The following is an 18,642-nucleotide window of genomic DNA, read 5'->3' on the forward strand; positions in this document are numbered from 1 at the left end:
CTGCAAGCAATACAGTTAAATTCATGTGAATAAACATTTATAAAAGCGTCTGAACATTTTATGTAAAATATTTAGACATATTAAAAAAAAGTCAAATTCAAACAACGGCTCCCTTTTAAAAGTCCTGTGTGTCTGTTCTTGTTGCGACAATATCATTGTTTATTTATTATCTTAACTTTAATATCACAATCCAAATCATAATCATAACATTAACTACTCTTGGAGCGCAGAGCAAAGTTGTGGTGAGCAGGCATATGGAGAACGGAGATGCAGGGTGTCAGATCCATGAAAAAGAGATGGCAAACTGGTTTGTAATTAAGATCAGCAGGTGGCCATGCCACTCCACCAGAAACATCTCTAAATGCACAGATGGTTGCAGATTCTAGATTATTTTTTAGAACATCTTAGTAAGTTAGTTAAAACCGCCTTAATATCGGTGTAGGAAAAACAATGCATATTAGTAACCTGGTTTCGATCATATTTAGGATATGGCATTCACAAGGAACATGAGAAACCTGGTTATTCATATCCCTGCATACAGTATCGGGGTCTCTAATAGTCTGCGTGCAGGTCTCATTTGTAATACCAAAGTCAGACTTTATTTCAGCGTGTTGATCATCATTACAACATATTTGTATTTTTGTTTAACTGACTGCTACAAATTGAGGACACACTTGCTCACATGGCAGACGGTGATCACAGTGTCCTGGCTTCTATCAGAGTACATGAATTCATGAATTCCTCAGAGTTGTGGGCTTCAAGAAGGACTGTAGGTGGAGTACTGGAAGTGTGACCAAGCCTATAGGCCTTGTATTAAGAAACACCCTGTACATCCTGTACACCCTGCACCCTGTCATCTTATTTCCATACAGGACATCACATCTGTGACATCACCCTCAGGTTATTGACAAGACATTATGAAGACTGAACACAACCATTGCTTCATTTTTGGCATTTGTTTGCAGCCTGAAAAGCCAGTTTTGGATAAACAGAGGTGGAGTCTGGGTGGAACAAGTAAGCAGGAACGCAACACAGCTGAGAGTGAGTCACCTGTCAATTAAGCAACCTTCAGAAATACCCGCCTGTGGAGGTGGGAGGCTGGCTTCTCTGGACACAAAGGAAGAAGCAGAGGTGGTCGGAGGAACGGCTGATGCTGGAAGGGAAGGTTGTGTGTGGAGAAAAAGAAATAAATAAAGAATATTGCCTGAAAACATGGTCTCAACGTGTGTCTCAGAGCCAAGGGAACTCACGGTAGCACGATTCTGCTACACTGTCTTTCACCAGCAAAACTCCCATTACAAGAAAGGAAACTCTCATGTTTGACTTCTTATGGAAATAAGTTTGGCATCTTCCAATCCCTTTACTACAATCTGAGTGTTTTCAAGTCAGAATCTATCTGTGAATAATACAGCTATAACTGAAGTCACTTCCACACTGGCTTCATCATTAAGCTGCGGTGCCTGTGGCTTGCTTAAAAAAACATCACAATTACATGGAATAAAAAATGAGCTAACATGGGTTGAACACCCATTTTTGGCCACGCTAGCAGCATGGCTCTATGGATGGCAATGTCGGTTGATCTTTCCACCAATTTTGTCCAGATTGAAATATCACAGCAATTATTTGATGGATATTTCATGGTGGCCAAAGGATGAATTGTTATGACTTTCGTGATCCCCTGAATTTTCCTCTATTGCTAAGGTTAACATTTGTGGTTTTCAATGAAATGTCTCAACAACTATTGCGTGGATTGCCATGAAATTTGGTTCAGACATTAACAGTCCCCTCAGGATGAATTGTTACATCTTTGATGATCCTCTCACTTTTTATCTAGCGCCATCATCAGGTCAAATTTTAATTTGTCTAATACTTCGGTTTATGACCAAATACCTGCAACACTAATGACAATCCCATCAGCATCATCTGTACTTTGTGTTTAGTGCTAATTAACAAATGTTAGGATGCTAACATGCTAAGCTAAGATGGTGAACTCATACCTGCTAAACATCAGCCTGTTAGCATGTCGATGTTAGCATTTAGTCCGATGGACCAATATGCCTAAGTACAGCCTTACAGAGCTGTAGACTCTTTAGTCTTGTTCAGAGGTAACTAAACCCTTCACACCAACAGTGAGGCCTCATTTCCACAATCACTAATCAGGAGAAAATAAAAAGTAAGATCTGCAAATTACATATTATGAGCTACAGAGGTAGTCAGTCTTTAACTGTCCTGGCATTATCTTGTAAAACAAACAAACATTTTACACACATTCACACACAAACTATGAGAACTTAGGCAGTCTGCTGTAGGAGACCACAGTGGTGTCAGTCTGCCAGAATCCTCACTGTGCATCTCTGGACTGATCTCCAATTAAGTGGAGTTGTCTCCCTTTCACCGCCTCATTAGCCTAATTGGATTAACAAGGAGGAACCTTTTGACGGACAGCTGGTTTGGGAGCAGCATGGCTCCTCTGTGGATGCTCGACAAAGTAAATTCTGATTCACACCGGTACACAACGGCTTTTTTTTTCCAGTAGATCTGATGCACTGCAGTTACTGTAGAAAATATACAACCCATACACAATTAAGTAATGTGTGTCTGTCAATTATTGTTTGATTGGCTTTGACAAAGTTATTAAAGCTGCCACAAGTCATGCCAATAAAGTATAAATGCACAAATTTGAATCTAAGTGTGACATCTAAATGACTTTGATGTCGAATTATCTCCCTTGGTTCTGTGCGATAAACACAACAGGAAATGAATCACCATTATGACAATATCATGATTTCCAAACAGTCCATAAAGTTCTAATAATACACATGAGGACAATTAATGAGCCCATAAGGGACCCACTGAGTCAGGTTTTTTATGATGCACAATTTTAGTAAAAGATTGCACACGATTGGAAAATCAGTTTTTGCTTTAGAATTTTGATCGATTTAAAGTAATGAACAAAAAAGACTGAGGTTTTCCATCTCACTGAAGCTCTTTTGTTTTTGTTGTACTGTCCAGTGGGGTTTTAAATAAATTCAAGGTCCCATGTGTTATAAAACTTAGTCATCACATTCTGTAATTCATAAAAGGCTTGTTTTAGAGAGAGATTTCTGCCGGTTACAACCAACACACCACGATGTATTAGAAACTAATCTTAACCTTGTGGTAGCTTCTTTGACTTTTTCAAACTAAATAACAATCTAGGACTCAATAAAAAACTAAATAAGTCGGAAGGACAGACTGTTTTAGGGGCACGATTCGGCAATTAGTTCTTCGTAAGTGCAACCCTAGCTCAACCAACAATGACCAGCGTCTTTTACCCAATTAGAGCCACCGACCTGGCAGACTAGACGTCAGCTGGCATGGTCGGGGTTGGGGCAAGTCAGGACGAGTCAGTTCAGGGTTTCAGACTCAGTCTGGGTCCAGCTGAGGCCCAAATGAGACAAAACTGATGGAATAAAAGAGTCTTTGTTTGTTTCCCTCCCACTTTACATAAGATAATCAAACAGTATTACATAAGGAGATTCCTCACACTGCATGTCTGTGAATCTGTTTATGTTTGTGTGTGTGTGTGTGTGTGTGTGTGTGTGTGTGTGTGTGTTGTCTCTTTGCCAGAATGACCCGCTGGTAATTGGGGTAGATTCCAGCTCCTCTGGTGAAGGGTGTGGATGGTCATAATGAGAAGAGTTTGGCTTGTCTCCGTGTGTGTGTGTGTGTGTGTATGTGAGACTGATTGTTTGGGGGTGATGGCGCCTTAAGGCCAAGTGCTGTTAGCCTGTGCTGGCGAGCCGCCGACCCTCAGGCTTCGCCTTTTGTTTAACCCAGATCAGTTTGGAGAGGGGAAGCCATTAAACCACCCACAGACCCGGGGTACTTTGATTGGCTGTGACAGACTGTAAAGAGGAACCTGATTGGTTGTGACAGATAGGGTCCGCCAGCCAGTTTGCTGACCCAGACTGGAGGGAGAAGGGGAAAGGTTGGACACTGAAATGGCAGATGGAAAAAGCTTACAGGCTTCCGTAGAAACAATATGGAGGTTGTATCTTGTAGGGGTTGATGGTGAAATCTCAATAAATATTTTTTTATTTCACTGATTATATGATATGTAAAATCCCATTACAATATGGCATATGTATTGCAGTTTAAGTGTCAGTACAAATAAAGCACAATTCACATTTTCTATACTGAGCATTCAAATGCTCAGTATTCACTATTTAAAAAGCAACAGTTCAAACCAATGACGTCACGTCCAGTTTTGAGGGTGTAACATTTGACAATTAGCAAGTAATTAAAGTGCAAGGTGCAAAATTTTCCTTGCAGTCACTTATTTAGCCAAGAAAAAAGGGCAAAGTGGCGCCAGTCTTCATCCAAAAGCTCCTGTGACTCCACTTAATGAATGTATTGAAAGTGCATAATTATATGCACATCACATGGAGGTACAGCCTATTGGAAAAGTGCATAGATGAAAAGGGTAACGCACACTGACTCCAAACAAAGTTCTCCACAAATGTATTAAAATAGACAATGTTCCAATCCCAATTGGATCTTCATCAGGGAAAAGATTACTAACGAACACAGACAAGAGGAAATAAGAGGAAAATGAAAGAAACAACTAGAGTTTATGGTATGTTCTGAACTGTCAGACACACAGTCAGTGCATACTGTGAGACGTCTATATACTGTCCGATTTTTTGTGTTTTCTTACTTGAGCAAATTAATAAACAAAAAAATTTTTGGGCTGATTTGTGGCAATTAATCACTGACTGAAAAACCACTTCAGTGGTCCAACTTGTACAAATAAAGAATCGTCAATATTTACTTTGTCCACAGTGTGAATGCACTTTAATAAAACTTCATCCCAATATTTGCAAATTGATACATTCACGTTACCTTGATAGAAACACTTGATCCAGCCCAAAAATTACAAAAACTAGGCAACTGGGATTAGTGACTTTCTTGTGATGATTTAATTAATGTTTATAAAAATGACTGTACTGAGCAGAGATGAAGCAGAGGGAGAGCCTCTTTAACTCATTCTCATTGATTTTAGCTTCAAATACCTGAACCTCAAGAGAACCACACACACAAACACACACACATTCCTCCTCTCTTTTCTCGTTCCCACACTCACTCACTCATGAATAAGACATGAGGCTTATCTTTACTCAACGCTGCTCATTAATATCGATATAAAGAGGAAATGCACACATCTGCATTAGGCTCTAATTGAAAACATATGCATCGATTTTACACCAGCCACTCTCACTCTTCCTCAATCTGTTCTTCTTTTACTCATCTTTTCTCCTTTCTTGTTCTCCCTGTCTTGCCATCTCCTCACCTCCTCTTCATCTCCCTCTTCTCATCTCACAAATTTCGTTCATTTCATCCCTCCCTTCTCCGCTCTCCTCATCAAATAAATCCTTTCATTTCTGGAATGTCCCCTTTCTTTTCCTTTTTCTCTGTCTTTTTTATCTCTTTCTCCAAGCATTTCTGTCTCCTCTCTGTCTTTCTGTCTCTTTTTTCTCCTTTCATCACATAAATCCTTTCATTTCTGACTCCACAGGTGGTGGGATGGAGGAAGGATGTGTTGCCATGGAAACGGTCTTGGGCCTCGCTAGACTTGATGTGGCGCTGCAAACCCGACAAGATCTGCATGCTCACACATTAAACACACACTCGTGTACACAGGGATACACACACCTAATAATAATGTGTTTATCTTTGAAGAACTGTGGCTTTATGAGGTTGAAAAATGTGATACTGTGCAATTCCACACCAGTACGTGTGTGGACACGTGTGCATGCCCTGCATGTGTATGAGGTCATGCATAGAAGATTTTCACATTTTCACACTCATAAGCGTTGGGTTAGGTTTAAGTAAAAGAACTAGATACAATGAAGGGGGTCTGGCCACGTTGGATGGCAAAAGTGTTTGTAGCTGTTCTGAACGGCCACATTTGAAGGAGGGTTGTAACTGCAGCTGTTATAGAGAGTAGAGAGATACAATATTTGTTTAAATATGATGGCAACAGCACACACTGTCGGACAATCTTTCCTGGGAGACATTCATAGAGTAGCACTTGCTTGTTCAAACAGAAAGTGCCAGAAATAGTTGAGAAAAAAAAAGCTTGAGAGAGAAATTCAAACCCTGCTTACAATCATTGCTGCGTAAAGCGGGTGGGTTTTGGGAGATGTTGTTCATATATTGCTGTACTGCTGCTGACTTATGATGTGTGTTGTGTTTATTGTTTGTCTATGTCTTTATTGTCTTTAGGGCTGCAACTAATGATTATTTTCTCGATTAAGCAGTTAGTCTATATTGAAAAATGCCCATCACAATTTAACAAAGAACCAGTGAATTTTTTGACAATTTACTAAAAAAAAAAGGTTAAAATTTCCTCTCGATCCAGTAATCGATTGATTGAGAAATCGTTTTAGCTCAAATTGTCTTGGTTCTATTTTATTCTACTCTATTGTTTAAGTCTGAACATAAGCTGTGAAACAAACTCATCATACAAGAGAAAACAGCATCGCACAAACCAAATAAATCCACTGCTGAACCTGGTTTATTGCCATGACAGGTGTGTGTGTGTGTTTGTGTGTTCAGAGAGGGGTGTGATGGGCGGACTGAATGCTAATATGACAGAAGAAGAGTGCTGGGGAGGAACGAGGACCGTGCACAGCCAGACGGAGAGGGGAGGGGAGCTTGTGCACGAGCATGAACTCAATGACTCGCTTCACCAAGGACACGCCGATACACAGACAGTCTAGCACCTACTTAACACACTAACAAACACACGCTCACACATTTATGGCACATATACAGTAGGAAGGAACCATACTGAAGCACACATACACACAGAGACAGGTTGAAGTCTATGCACAAACAGAAATTGTGCTCTTGTTCCATCTTCCATCTTTTTTTCACCCTTTATCTCTCCCACACACACACACATACCACCTATATGAACACACACAAAAACATGTAAATTACTGTTCAAGGGCGCCCAGAGTTTGAGAAGAACGCCAACTCAGCACTGCAAAAAAAAAGCACACGTACTGTACGCTAATTGTTTCGTCTTTGAGCACGAAGGACAGAAGCAGCCCGTCACTGTCAGACCGCTCATGAAACTTTGTCGGGTCGTTCGATGACCTTCTCCACCTGCAGTAAAAAAAACTTCTGGACGACCACCGCCAAGGACGGCGACAATAACACCCCAAACAACTGCCACACCTGTGAGTGAGAGCTGCAGCAAAAAAACACCTGGACGCTGACAAGGACGACGACATGGAGGAGAAATACCGGCACACTTAAGTCTTTGATGACACTGTGTTAAATGAGTTTCAGAAGGTCGAGAAAATGTGCTATTTCAGGTGGTGCCATTGTGGAAATCTTATAAGATTTTTAGATGATTTTTATGCTAAAACTTGCAAACTTACTAGCAGGATTTTATTCATGTCTGGGCTGAAAAGCCTCAGAAACAGCACTATGGTTAACAACAACTTCAGGGTACAGTGAGCTGTAACCATCAGTAGTAGTAGTTTCTGTTTATTCTGCAGTATTTGCTCATGTACTGTGTGTTTTGACTGAATCTTACATTTGAATGTTAACAGGGTCAGATGAGAGGCGTATCTCAGTCATGTTTGCCCATGTGAACATCATATTGTGGTTTTAGAGACCTAGATAAGCCCTAGTGCCTGTTTTGAGAAACCTGAATATGCTAGCGGGAGTACTGGGATAATAATAATAAAAACAGGGATACTGTGGCATGTTTACACCTTATTCAGGTTTGTGATCATTGTCTGCCAATTGCCCAAGTCTGTCTTCAACTTGAGTTACATAGTAGTCCAACCCTTACCCATCGCAAGACAAGAATGTTGATATTGGACGATTCTGCAATAACTGTGCATGAAAACTACGGTATGGTTATGGTTAGGGAAAGATTGTAGTCATGGCAAATAAACCAAGGTTATAGTATGATTAGGGCTTAGACAACTAAAACATTTTGACACCACCACATAAAGGGCACCCTGCATTAGCACTAAACGTTGGCATTGGATGTAAATTGTGAGCTGCAGAATTACCCAATATGAATATAGTTCCTAGGGATACTGGGCTGAGTAGTCAGTGAAAAAATAAAAAAATATGAAGTCATCATAATTTGTTAGTTTCAACCTGCAGCTATCCAACAGGCAAAGTAGAGAAACTTGTAGAAATTTTACAAGAGGCATGTTGTGTGAAAACATATTATTTAAATTTCTTCTGCTGCAGCACATTGGAATTATCTTCCCATGAGAGTAAATTCAACTGGCCTTGAAAAGATGGCTTCTCAGTCATTTGTATCCCATGTTTTAAACCACTAAAAGAGATTAGTAAGCTTTGTCACACTGCCTTTGTAGGTTTTTGTTGTTTGTTGGATCTTGGAGGACCACAATGGAAATGTGTCACAAGGCTTCATCGTGTTTCTATCCTCAATGACTGTAACTGCTGCCGTGAAGATTTTTTAAATTATCAAATCAAATCAAACAATCAATTAATCAAGGGCACAGGCTCTTCATTATTATTGATCACACAAAGCTTACAGTACTATACAATCAGTGTGTTAGCCACACTAGATTAGACCATAATGAGACACTAAAATCTCCCACTGAAAACCAGGATAATTAAATGTTTTAGGGCTAACAGCTGTTTGAAGGAGGAAGAAAGTGATTAACTGGTGGAACATGAAAACATTTAAGTTAAGAGTTAAAGACTAAATAGGCAGAAAATCACATCATTGCAGGTTTTCTGTCACTGTTGTCTGACTGGCTGGAGTCTGACATTAACAACATTTGCTTTTATGTAATTTTATGTGATAATGATGCCGTTACACTAATATCTACTGTGAATAAAGCTTCTGATCAAAACAGTACCACAGTTTTAGTTGCCTATAGCTTAAACTGTTTTGTTTGCATAAATGTAACTGTTTAACGAACACAACAAAATCGTGCTCACTCGAAATTATGAAAAACAAACATAATTTTCACCTGCAACACATAACCTGTGTTTCAGATTTTATGCCCGTTTCAAAAAATGTTGTTGCTTTCTTGTATGAGGACATTTGCACCTCAGAGGAGGCTAAAATGCACACACACACACACACACACACACACACACACACGTCCATGTTCAGTACAGTACGTCTGCACACACAAACACACAGTCACACAGAGAGAAGCCAGCAGCTGGTCGGGTCAAGCCTGTGGCCACCTAAGTATGCTAATGTTGGCCCTGCAGGCAGATCCAGGTGGGAGGATATTACAAATGAGATTAGGATCACTTAGTTTCCCAACAAACAGATTTATCTGGGATGAGGCACATAATCGCCACCACCGATCTCAATTTAGTGCTGCGAGAAAAGTTTTTGTCCCTCCTTGTTCCCGAGGGAGAAAAGACTCTCCATCTTTCAGGTAATAATTCAGCTTTGGTGACTGAATCCAAAACACCTAGTGCGATGATTAGGGCTTCATTATCGATTGTTTTTTAATCAGTTGTTAAATCTATCAAATGTAAAAAAAATAATGAAAAGCTGTAAATGTAAGTAAATGTTTGATAATAGTACGTGATTAATTAGTTAAATGAATTAATTATGAAAACTATCTTTAATTAATTTTCTGTAAATTGACTAATTGAATAATCTAATAATCATTTTAACCATCAATGACTAGCTCAATGTAATTTTCTGATCATACAAGATCATTTAAAAAATCATAGTTTTTACAGTCAGAAAGATAATCTGCATTATGAATGGAAACACTGGTAATATGTTCATTCCAGTGTCACATGAGTTGTTTTGGATGTCACTAAAAAGCCTCAAAGGCAAATGTATAGTGTATAGTATTTCTGCTTGTTTCTTTATTTAGGTTCCTTATATACAGTAATGTCTCCTACTTTGTTATTTTTGAGTCTCAAATGGGGGAAAGTTACTTTCAAAACATATCAGTTATTTTGTAACAAACCATAGAAACCATCAAAATTTGTTCCTCTTAATTTAAGTATCTTTGCTGGATTTGTTTGTGTTCCCCACTCCAGTGTTTTTTGCAAGTCTCATTAATATTAAACATACTTAGATTGTGGATTGTTTTTTTGTTTTGTTTTTTTACCTGTATGTCTTCTTTCCAAACTTATTGCCAGAAAAGAATGTAAATTTTTACAAAACCCCGAATTACATTCAGTGACAATGGTTTTTTTATGTCCAGCACCAGTGCTTTTATAATTCTTGCTTCATACAATATCAGCGCATGACAGCTACGGTATATTTAATTTTAGGGAAAGATCATGCTTATTTATTTGAGGGAAAAAAACTCATTAAGATGGGGTTATGTATTTTTAATTGTTTTGTTTGTTTTTAATGTATGTATGTACCCAGGATTCCCTGGAAAGCAGCACTGATACTGAGTGGATTTTCCTGATGAAGATAAAGTAAAGTAAAGCCAATACTGCTTAAAGTTGGGGAAAGATCACGGTTACGGTTAATAAAACTGAACATTAACTGCAGGTCTGTGGTGGGAAGCAAACTTGGGTATCCTGCATGAAATTCAGATGTGCTACACACATCTCCACCACCCCGACCTCCTTCCTTCCCAGTACTTCCCTCAGTGGCACTGAACGTAAATCACGAGGTGGAGAATCATCCATTATGAAACTATGACAAAAACCTAAAAGTAACAAAATACATTTTTTTATAACATTTCTTATAACAGATTGTAAATGTTGAAAAATCCCAAGTGCAGTGGTCACTGGTTAGCACCATAGATAACACCATAATAAACCTTTTTCACTGGAGACATTTTGACATCTCACAGAAGGAAAAGCACAGGTGGAATTAATAAAATCAATGATGGCTGAATTCCATTTAGCTGCTTCAGTTCCAGGATCCTGGTATTGTGCATGCTGGTTCACTGTCATGGCTTACTGGGACAGAAAAATTGAGTCTTTGTTAATGTTATTAGTAACACCTGTGCTTTTCCTGCAATGACAAGTCAAAATGTGAAAAAGACAGATTATATGATCTCGTGTCTCATGGGCACGTATGTACTCAATGAAAAATCACAGAGTAACTGCTGTCAGACTGAAACTAGTGACTCAAAACTGACTTCACTGCAGTCTTTCCTTTTGCTGCCAGTCTACTAACATGGTAGCATGTTAATGCTAATTACTCTCCTAACTGAGCCCTTTATGGCTTCAGCAGTTTGACATGTGTTCAGCTGCAGTACTTTGATGAATTATCAGCCATCAGTCCTGGCTGCTCTGGAAGTCCATTACTCAGTCTCAGGGAAGTCAAAAGCATCCAACAGCTAACATACACAAACTGTGATGCTGTGTCTAAAGTAATGTCACTCTCTGCTTTCCGTAGAATGTTTCCAGCTAGATTCTATGTAATCCAAATTACAGACGCTGAATCTGAACATTTCCCAAAATAATTTCAAGGCAAACTGCAGATGATCTGTGAGGTGACACACAACTTTGAAGACAGATTTTCCCTTGAAATGCTACATCTTCCCTCTGGCACTAAAATGAAAGTAAAAAAACACTGATGTTTGCACAGTCAACAGTAAAACGTTTACATCTGCTGAAAATCAAACACAGTGCGCAGCGCATGAAATCATTATCCAGAAACAATGAATACACCAGTACAAATGATGATATCATCTACAAATGAGAGCTGGTAATGATGGACAACACCCATTGTCAGTGGCTTTGGACACACACACACACACGCATGGTCAGTAGTTGTAGAGCCACCAGACTTGGCAAGAAATTTCAGCATGTGCCAAAATCCAACCAACATTTTGAGCCTTAATGAAATTCAAAGCGCGAACACATTATGGCGCCGATATGAACGCGCTGTTCTGCTAGCCAGTGTCAACGGATGTGTGTGGTTTCCATGGCGACAGAGAAGATGCAGAGGAGAGAGTACAAAGCCATTGTTCACTGATAACCAGAGCTGTAGACATTTTAAGATTGTTCTTGTGTGTGTGTGTGTGTGTGTGTGTGTGTGTGTGTGTGTGTTTTTTCATTCCCTATACTGCGATAAAAAGAAGACTGGACTGGGTTAGTAGAGTCATGGATGGAGGATTTGGCTTGAAGATTAACCCACTGCACATCAAAGAAAATCTGCCAGCTAGCAGATATGTGTCAGCAGGCCAGAGAGCAAAAAAGAGACAGAGAGGAGGAGGAGGAGGAGGAGGAGGAGGAGGAGGATGAAAGGAGAGAAGAGCATAGAAGAAGCTCTACAGCCACGAGTTTCAGTGCAGAAATGAGAAACCATTACTCTGTCAATCACCTATCTAACATCTTAACCGTGCATGGGGGAGGGGTGGATGGGAGGGACGGCAACATATCATCTGTATTAAACACACAGAAGAAGGAGGAGGATTGCAAATGGCCACCGGAGGAAAAGCCGACAGGAAATGACTGATGGTATTCTGGTTGGCTGTTGTCAGTTCAGGGCAGTTGGCCTTGGTCGTCTGAGCATCATTCACAGATGTGGGGCAAGCTGCCGCATCCACACTTCACCGGTGAAGCGAGAAGAAGTGTGTGTGTGTGTGTGTGTGTATGTGTGTGTGTGTGTGGGTGGGTGTGTGTGTGGTGATGGTGTGCGAGGGGGACGGAGGAGGAGGAGGGTTAGCCCAAGGTTGTTTTAAGGCGTCTGCACCGGATCTGCCAACCTCTTTTTGTTAAATATCCACCTGACACAAACTCCCTGCTGCGGCATTGATGAAAAGTGACAAAAATATTCCTGAAGGGGAGTTATAAAGTGATTATTAGTGCTCAAAGGTGAGCTTAAGATGATCATATGATATTTTATTATTTTAATATCCTATATTGATCCCCAAACATGGTCCACCCCTTTGACTGAAATATCTTGACAACTATTGGATGGATTGCCTTTAAACTGGGTTCAGACATTCATGTTCCCCACAGGATAAATTATAATAACTTTGGTGATCCCTTAACTTTTCCTCTAGCGCCATCATCAGGTCACATTGGTTTGGTTTATGACCAAATACCTGCAAATCAAATGACATTCCCATCAGCCTCAGCTCTACTTTGTTTTTTAGTGGAAGATGTTTTCAGAGGTCCAGCAGTCAAACATTATTGGATAAGATGGGGATTTCTTGCAGTGCAGGAAGGAACATTTCCTTTCATCACCTTCCCTCTTGCTGAGGTGTCAGCTGGTGTATCGGCTCGAGAGCAGCAGGGAGTGAGGTGCTTTGCTGAAGGGCACTTCATTAGAAGAGACTACGCAGAGTTTAAACCCTGACACCTCTAGTCAGGGTCAACCAACATGCCCAAACATCTTTTCATCTTTGGTAGTATCACTTTTGAAATTCCTGTTTAGGTTTATAGTTTTGATGCAGCATTTATATTGTATCTTTAACAGAATAGTTTGACATTTTGGGAAATATGCTTGTCGTCATGATGAGGTTGCTAGGCAACCAGCAGAGAATCTAGAAAGTCACTGCTCTCCGCAAACTGACATTTTAACACTTCGATTTTTGAACAGATTAAACAAACAAGATGTAATGTCAATTAGTCAAATTTAAAGGTGGTGGTAGGTTTTTACCTTTTAACGATGCATGGTAGCCGTTTCCCCCTGCTTCCAGTCTGTATGCTAAGCTAAGCTAACTGCCTATTGGCTGTAGCTTCATATTTAACTTACAGACATGAAAGTGGTATCAATCTTCTGATCCAACTCTTGGCAAGAAAGCGAAGTAAGCGTATTTCTCAAAATGTAAAACTCTTCCTTTAAGGGAGATAAGGCCAAGTAATCTACACAATGTTCTTATATTCATGTGCATTACACTGCCTGGGCAAGCATTTAAACACTGGTTAGATGCTCTCACATCTTTATGGGTGTAACTGGGGAACAAATGCACTTGCGCCTTTAAAGAAAAAAGAAAAGGCCTTCATATCCATTCCATTTGAGGGGAAAACTGAATCAAAGGCTGGTGACTGAAAGGACATAATTTGGTCAGTGTGCTAAATCATTATATATTTGGCTCAGATATGCAGCTGTCAGGGAACATGGCTCTTGGATGTTCCACTGAGTTTTTCCCCTTTAGAAAGCTTCCAGGTGGATTTTTGTTCTCCAAATAAAACACAACATGATTTTGTTTGGACTTCACCTTGCCATCACACTCCATGAATTCCAGCCAGTGCGATGACAAGAGCCAACCAGATTATATTGGATTATAACGCCAGACTGATTTCATCTCGTGCACGCTCCTGCATTATTAATCTGACAGTAATGTAGCCCGCCGTGCGCAATGAATCTCAGACAAAGAGACACAGAGAAAGAAGGCCGCCGTGTCTTTTTTTGTTTACTCGGGTGTTTTTCTTCTTCTTCTTCTACCCTCTCTGTGTATCAGAATGTCCGTCCAGATCCCTTCATGAATTATTCATCAGGTCCCCCGGCCCTAATCCTCGCCTTTGTGTCGCTGTAGTGCCAGTGCGCCTCCAGGGATCCGGTTTACTGCATCGGCTGGACGCTGTCACTGTCACACATCTCTGTAGTTTCTACCATAATATTCCTACAGTGGTTTATAGTCGTCTGCTATACTACGAGTGATGATTTAGTGACCCGATTTTGCTGTGATTGCCTCCTAAAATGCCACTGTAATGTCCTATCGGTATATCTTTAGTGTCTGGAGGGAGTTCAGTGGTATTTTTAACCCCCCCATGCTGTATAATGACTTACAGTGTCTACAGTACTCAGCACTGAGCTGATAGTGACCTTACTGCATTTCATATCTTAAGATATCTCAGTGATATTCTTTAAATATTAGTCCTTACAATGTGGGATCTTACAATATTTCAATTAATGTCCTAATATGCTGTCTTGCAGTGTGTCTACGGTGTCCAGTTGGTTTATACTGACCTCATTTCTACATCCTCTCGTGTCTCTATAATATTCATAAAGACTTAGATCGTCTACTTGTCTTTATTGTGACCTAATTTCGGTTTATGCCATTTTTGTTTCCTGTGAATTCTCTAAAATATTCCTACAGGGGCATATTGTTCAATAATGACTTAATCATGACATGGTTGTCCCTAGGCAACGATATAAAATTCCTATCGAATTTGAAAATGCTTATGCTATTCCTACAGTATGATATTAAGGCGACATTTGCTCTATAGAACACATTTTTTGAGGACAGATGATCCAAAATCCAATTTATTTTCAGTTTGCAGTGACTGGAAACTGCCAAGACCAATATAGTGTTCAGAATAATGTCACCAAATTTCACTAACCAATAGTCGATCAATGCCAGTTGAGCGTGAAGTGCTTCCTAACCTACAATCCGAGCCTCACTGACCTCCTTTCTGGCTGCCCTGTGGGAGTGTGTGTAGGTACCCTGAATCCACAGAGAGGAGTGCTGCAGCAGCAAGAAAATTAAGCAATACATGTGGACGTTTTTGCATGATTAAAGTGCACAGTGGAGGGCAGTTCCTTACCATGGACAGACAGCGGGATCAAGTGCAGAGCCAGGACGCACGACAGCAGCGTTAGTCTCCAGCATCCCGTGCAAAAGCTCGCCTCCTTCCCCTGCATCCTCGCCGTGCAATGATACCCTAAGATGATCACACGAGAAAAAAAAAAGGAAATCCCTGTTCTAATAGTAATAATAGAGTTCAAATGTTGCAAAAAGTAATCCGGACAAGTGGGTCTGTTGATTTGCGTGCAGTCTAGACTCCAGCCTCCCTGCGCTTCTCCTCCATAGCCGCTTGGTCTCAGCTGTCTCCTCGTATCCGCTGCTAGTTCACACGCTCGGCTCAGTTAAGCACACTGAGGTTGGTTACGGCTCCATTGCCAAAGAAACGGCGGTCGGAGGCGGCGAGGCGAGGGTGGGTGGTGGTGGTAGTGGTGGTGGTGGAGGAGGCGGGGGGCGCAGACGCACGCCGTGGCTCGGCTTGGCTTGGTTCGGCTCGGAACGGATCGGTGCTTTGGGCACTTTGTAGCTGAGAGGGAAACAAACGCACGGCGGAGTGCAGCGCGCTCGGCAGCCTTCTCATCATCTGGGGAGGGGAAAAAAGGGTTGTTGATGCCCCCTACCCCCTCCTCTTCATCCCTCCTCCCCCCCTTTTCCAAGACGCTTTCCACCTCCTCCTCGCTACATCCTTCGTGTTCCTAAAACTTTTTCCTAATTTTTCGTCCTTCAAAGCGTCCACGTTTCTCTTCCTCAGACTATTTGTACTCCTCTCCTCGTTCTCCTCACTTTCCAAGATTGTTTTTGTCCTTTTTTTCTTCCACAACACGGTTTGTCCGCTCTCCTGCACCGTTTCTAAGATGTTTCCATCCCTCCTTCATCCTTTCCTTTCCTTAAAATTCCCGACTTTTTCATCCTCCAACACTCTCACTCCTGTTTCATCTCCTCAGACTTCCCCTCCCTCTTTTCCAAAGACATGTTCCTCTTCACTTCTTCATCTTCCAAGACATTTTTAACATCTTATGTCTTTTTACAATGTTTTGTTCTCACTCCTGCACCATTCCAACTATGTTATCCCATCCTTCCTTTCCCTAAAACTGTTCCTCCTCTAACTATTCCCTCCATCCCCTTCCCGAGACACTTCCCTCCTCCTCCTCTCTCCATCCTTCCTTTTTCCTAAAACTTTCCTACTTTTCCACCTCCATCTTTTCCAGAGATATTCTCGTTCTCTTCTTTTTCACTTTCTTCATCTTCCAAGACTTTTTTAACCTCCTTTTCCTCTTTTTTCCCTTTTTGCCCTCTCTCCTGCACCTTTCCAAATATGCTTCCCTCCTCCTCCTTCTCTCTCCATCCAACTTTTCCCTAGTTTTTTTGTCCTTCCACTTCTTTCTCTTACTCACACTTTTCCTCCTCCTTTACTTCCCTCCTCCCATCCTTCTCCTCTTCCATCCTTTCCTTTCCCTAAAACTGTTCCTCCTCTACCTCCTCCTTCCCTCCCTTCTTGGAAACACATTCCTCCTCCTCCTCTTCTTCCTTCTTCCATCTGCATCCCAAGACGTCCTCCCTCTTCTTCCTCCTCCACTCACACTTTTCCCCATCTTTTCCACCTCCTCTCTTCTTTTCCAAAAACCTTTCCACCTCCTCCCTCTCTTTCCCAAAGCTTTCAGTTATTTGCTATTCATCTGAGAGTGTTGGATCTCAATAGGAGTGAAGACTCTGCACTCCCCCCCCCCAGGGAAATCGGTCTATTTCGAAGGCGCTTAACTTCCCTTCATCGCTCCGTGTGTGTGTCGGAGAGGATGAAGCAGTTTGAGATTATGTAAAAAGTGTGGTGTTTGACGGCGTCAAAACAACCAGCTTTGTTTAATGGGGTGACACAGAGAAGCAAACATAAGGGGGTGGGGGGGGGGGTGGTTGGAGGGGTAAATGGGGGGATACGCATGGTGATGAATGCCCAAGGGCCCTGTGGGTAATGATGGTGGTGGGGGTTGTGGGCATTCTTCCACACACAAAAAAAAAAGGCATAAAGAGAGAGGGGCTGGGCAACGGGCAACAGGAGATGTTTTGTGTGTGTGCCTGTATCCGCAGTTGGTTATTTATGTGTACGTGTGCATGTGAAAGCAGTAGCAATGCCAGCTTTTTTTTTTTTTACGAAATGTTTAGCGGAATAGAAAATGTGTTCAGTGAATTGTAAAAAGTAGGCCAAAAGGACATTTTGGTGGCTTCCATTTAAATAATATAAAATATGGTTCCTTTCTGGCAGAGAAATGTTTTGGGAACACTGTATGAACAATGTGTATCCTCCCAAATAATGTTGCCAAAAAATATCTTGAATAAGTACTAAGACACCCGTCATTTCTCTCTCTCTTTCTGCCTCATGGACTTCTCCACACAACCATCAGTTCATTCATTATAGTATTCACGCTGCCGACCTTCCTGATCTTTTCTGCTTTTATCTGATTTCACTGGGCGACTGGTTATATTTACTCCACTGTGTGATCCCAATATGAGCTGACAGCAATGTTGGACAGGGGAACAATAACAAAAGGCATCCCATCTGTTATGAACTTTAATTTCTTCCAATCTCCCAAATCTAATAAAGTGAGATATTTGTCTTTTCATCTATCTTTTCCTCATTTTGACTCACTGTTGTCTATGCTTATGCTGCCTCAACTGAGCTGTCATCTGACAGTTGTCTCAGGTGAATCATCAGAGCTAATTTAACAATCAAAGCTTATTAACACTCAGCAAGAATCAGAGTCTACAGCCACGCTGGCAGCTCAGTGAGGCTGTACTTGTACACCGACCGACCAGCAGACCGAGAGCCACGCTGCTAGCATGGCTAAAAATTCACCGTTTGGCAATAATGACAAATCCAGCTTCAGTTTTCGCATACAAAACTAGCAAGTTGGTCTCGGAATCTAGTTAAGATAAACCAAGACTTTAGTGATCCCCAGGAGGGTTTATCATTTGGTTTCTAAAATATCCGCTTCAAATTGCTTTTGTCTGACAAAAAGATATTCAACATACAAAATCAGTAACGTCCCACATTTGAGAAAGTGGAACTTTCTGGCATTTTTGCTTGCTAAATGGCTGTTGTCAGGCTACTGATTGTTTCTGCACTAAAGCAGCAGTGTGAATGTGGCCCAAATGTATAAAACTCTGGCTCACTGGC

The 18,642-nt window shown here is 41.0% G+C and overlaps 1 protein-coding gene across 10 annotated transcripts in view; it reads right to left on the reverse strand.

Annotated features, from left to right (window-relative positions):
• cspg5a (chondroitin sulfate proteoglycan 5a) overlaps positions 1-16,087 on the reverse strand; it is a 59,854-nt gene extending 43,767 nt beyond the window's left edge. For 3 of the 10 annotated variants that reach the window (XM_044209560.1, XM_044209556.1, XM_044209566.1), the window contains exon 1: positions 15,496-16,085. In XM_044209560.1, coding sequence (XP_044065495.1) covers positions 15,496-15,592 — 97 coding nt within the window. In that variant the 5' untranslated portion in view covers positions 15,593-16,085. Of the gene's footprint in view, positions 1-15,495 lie in introns of all 10 variants that reach the window. The other 7 variants (XM_044209557.1, XM_044209562.1, XM_044209565.1 and 4 more) reach the window with 5 other exon arrangements.
• Positions 16,088-18,642: the final 2,555 nt, after the last annotated feature.

Source organism: Siniperca chuatsi, linkage group LG9 (assembly GCF_020085105.1).
Source record: "Siniperca chuatsi isolate FFG_IHB_CAS linkage group LG9, ASM2008510v1, whole genome shotgun sequence".
In the NCBI taxonomy this organism is placed as follows: domain Eukaryota; kingdom Metazoa; phylum Chordata; class Actinopteri; order Centrarchiformes; family Sinipercidae; genus Siniperca; species Siniperca chuatsi.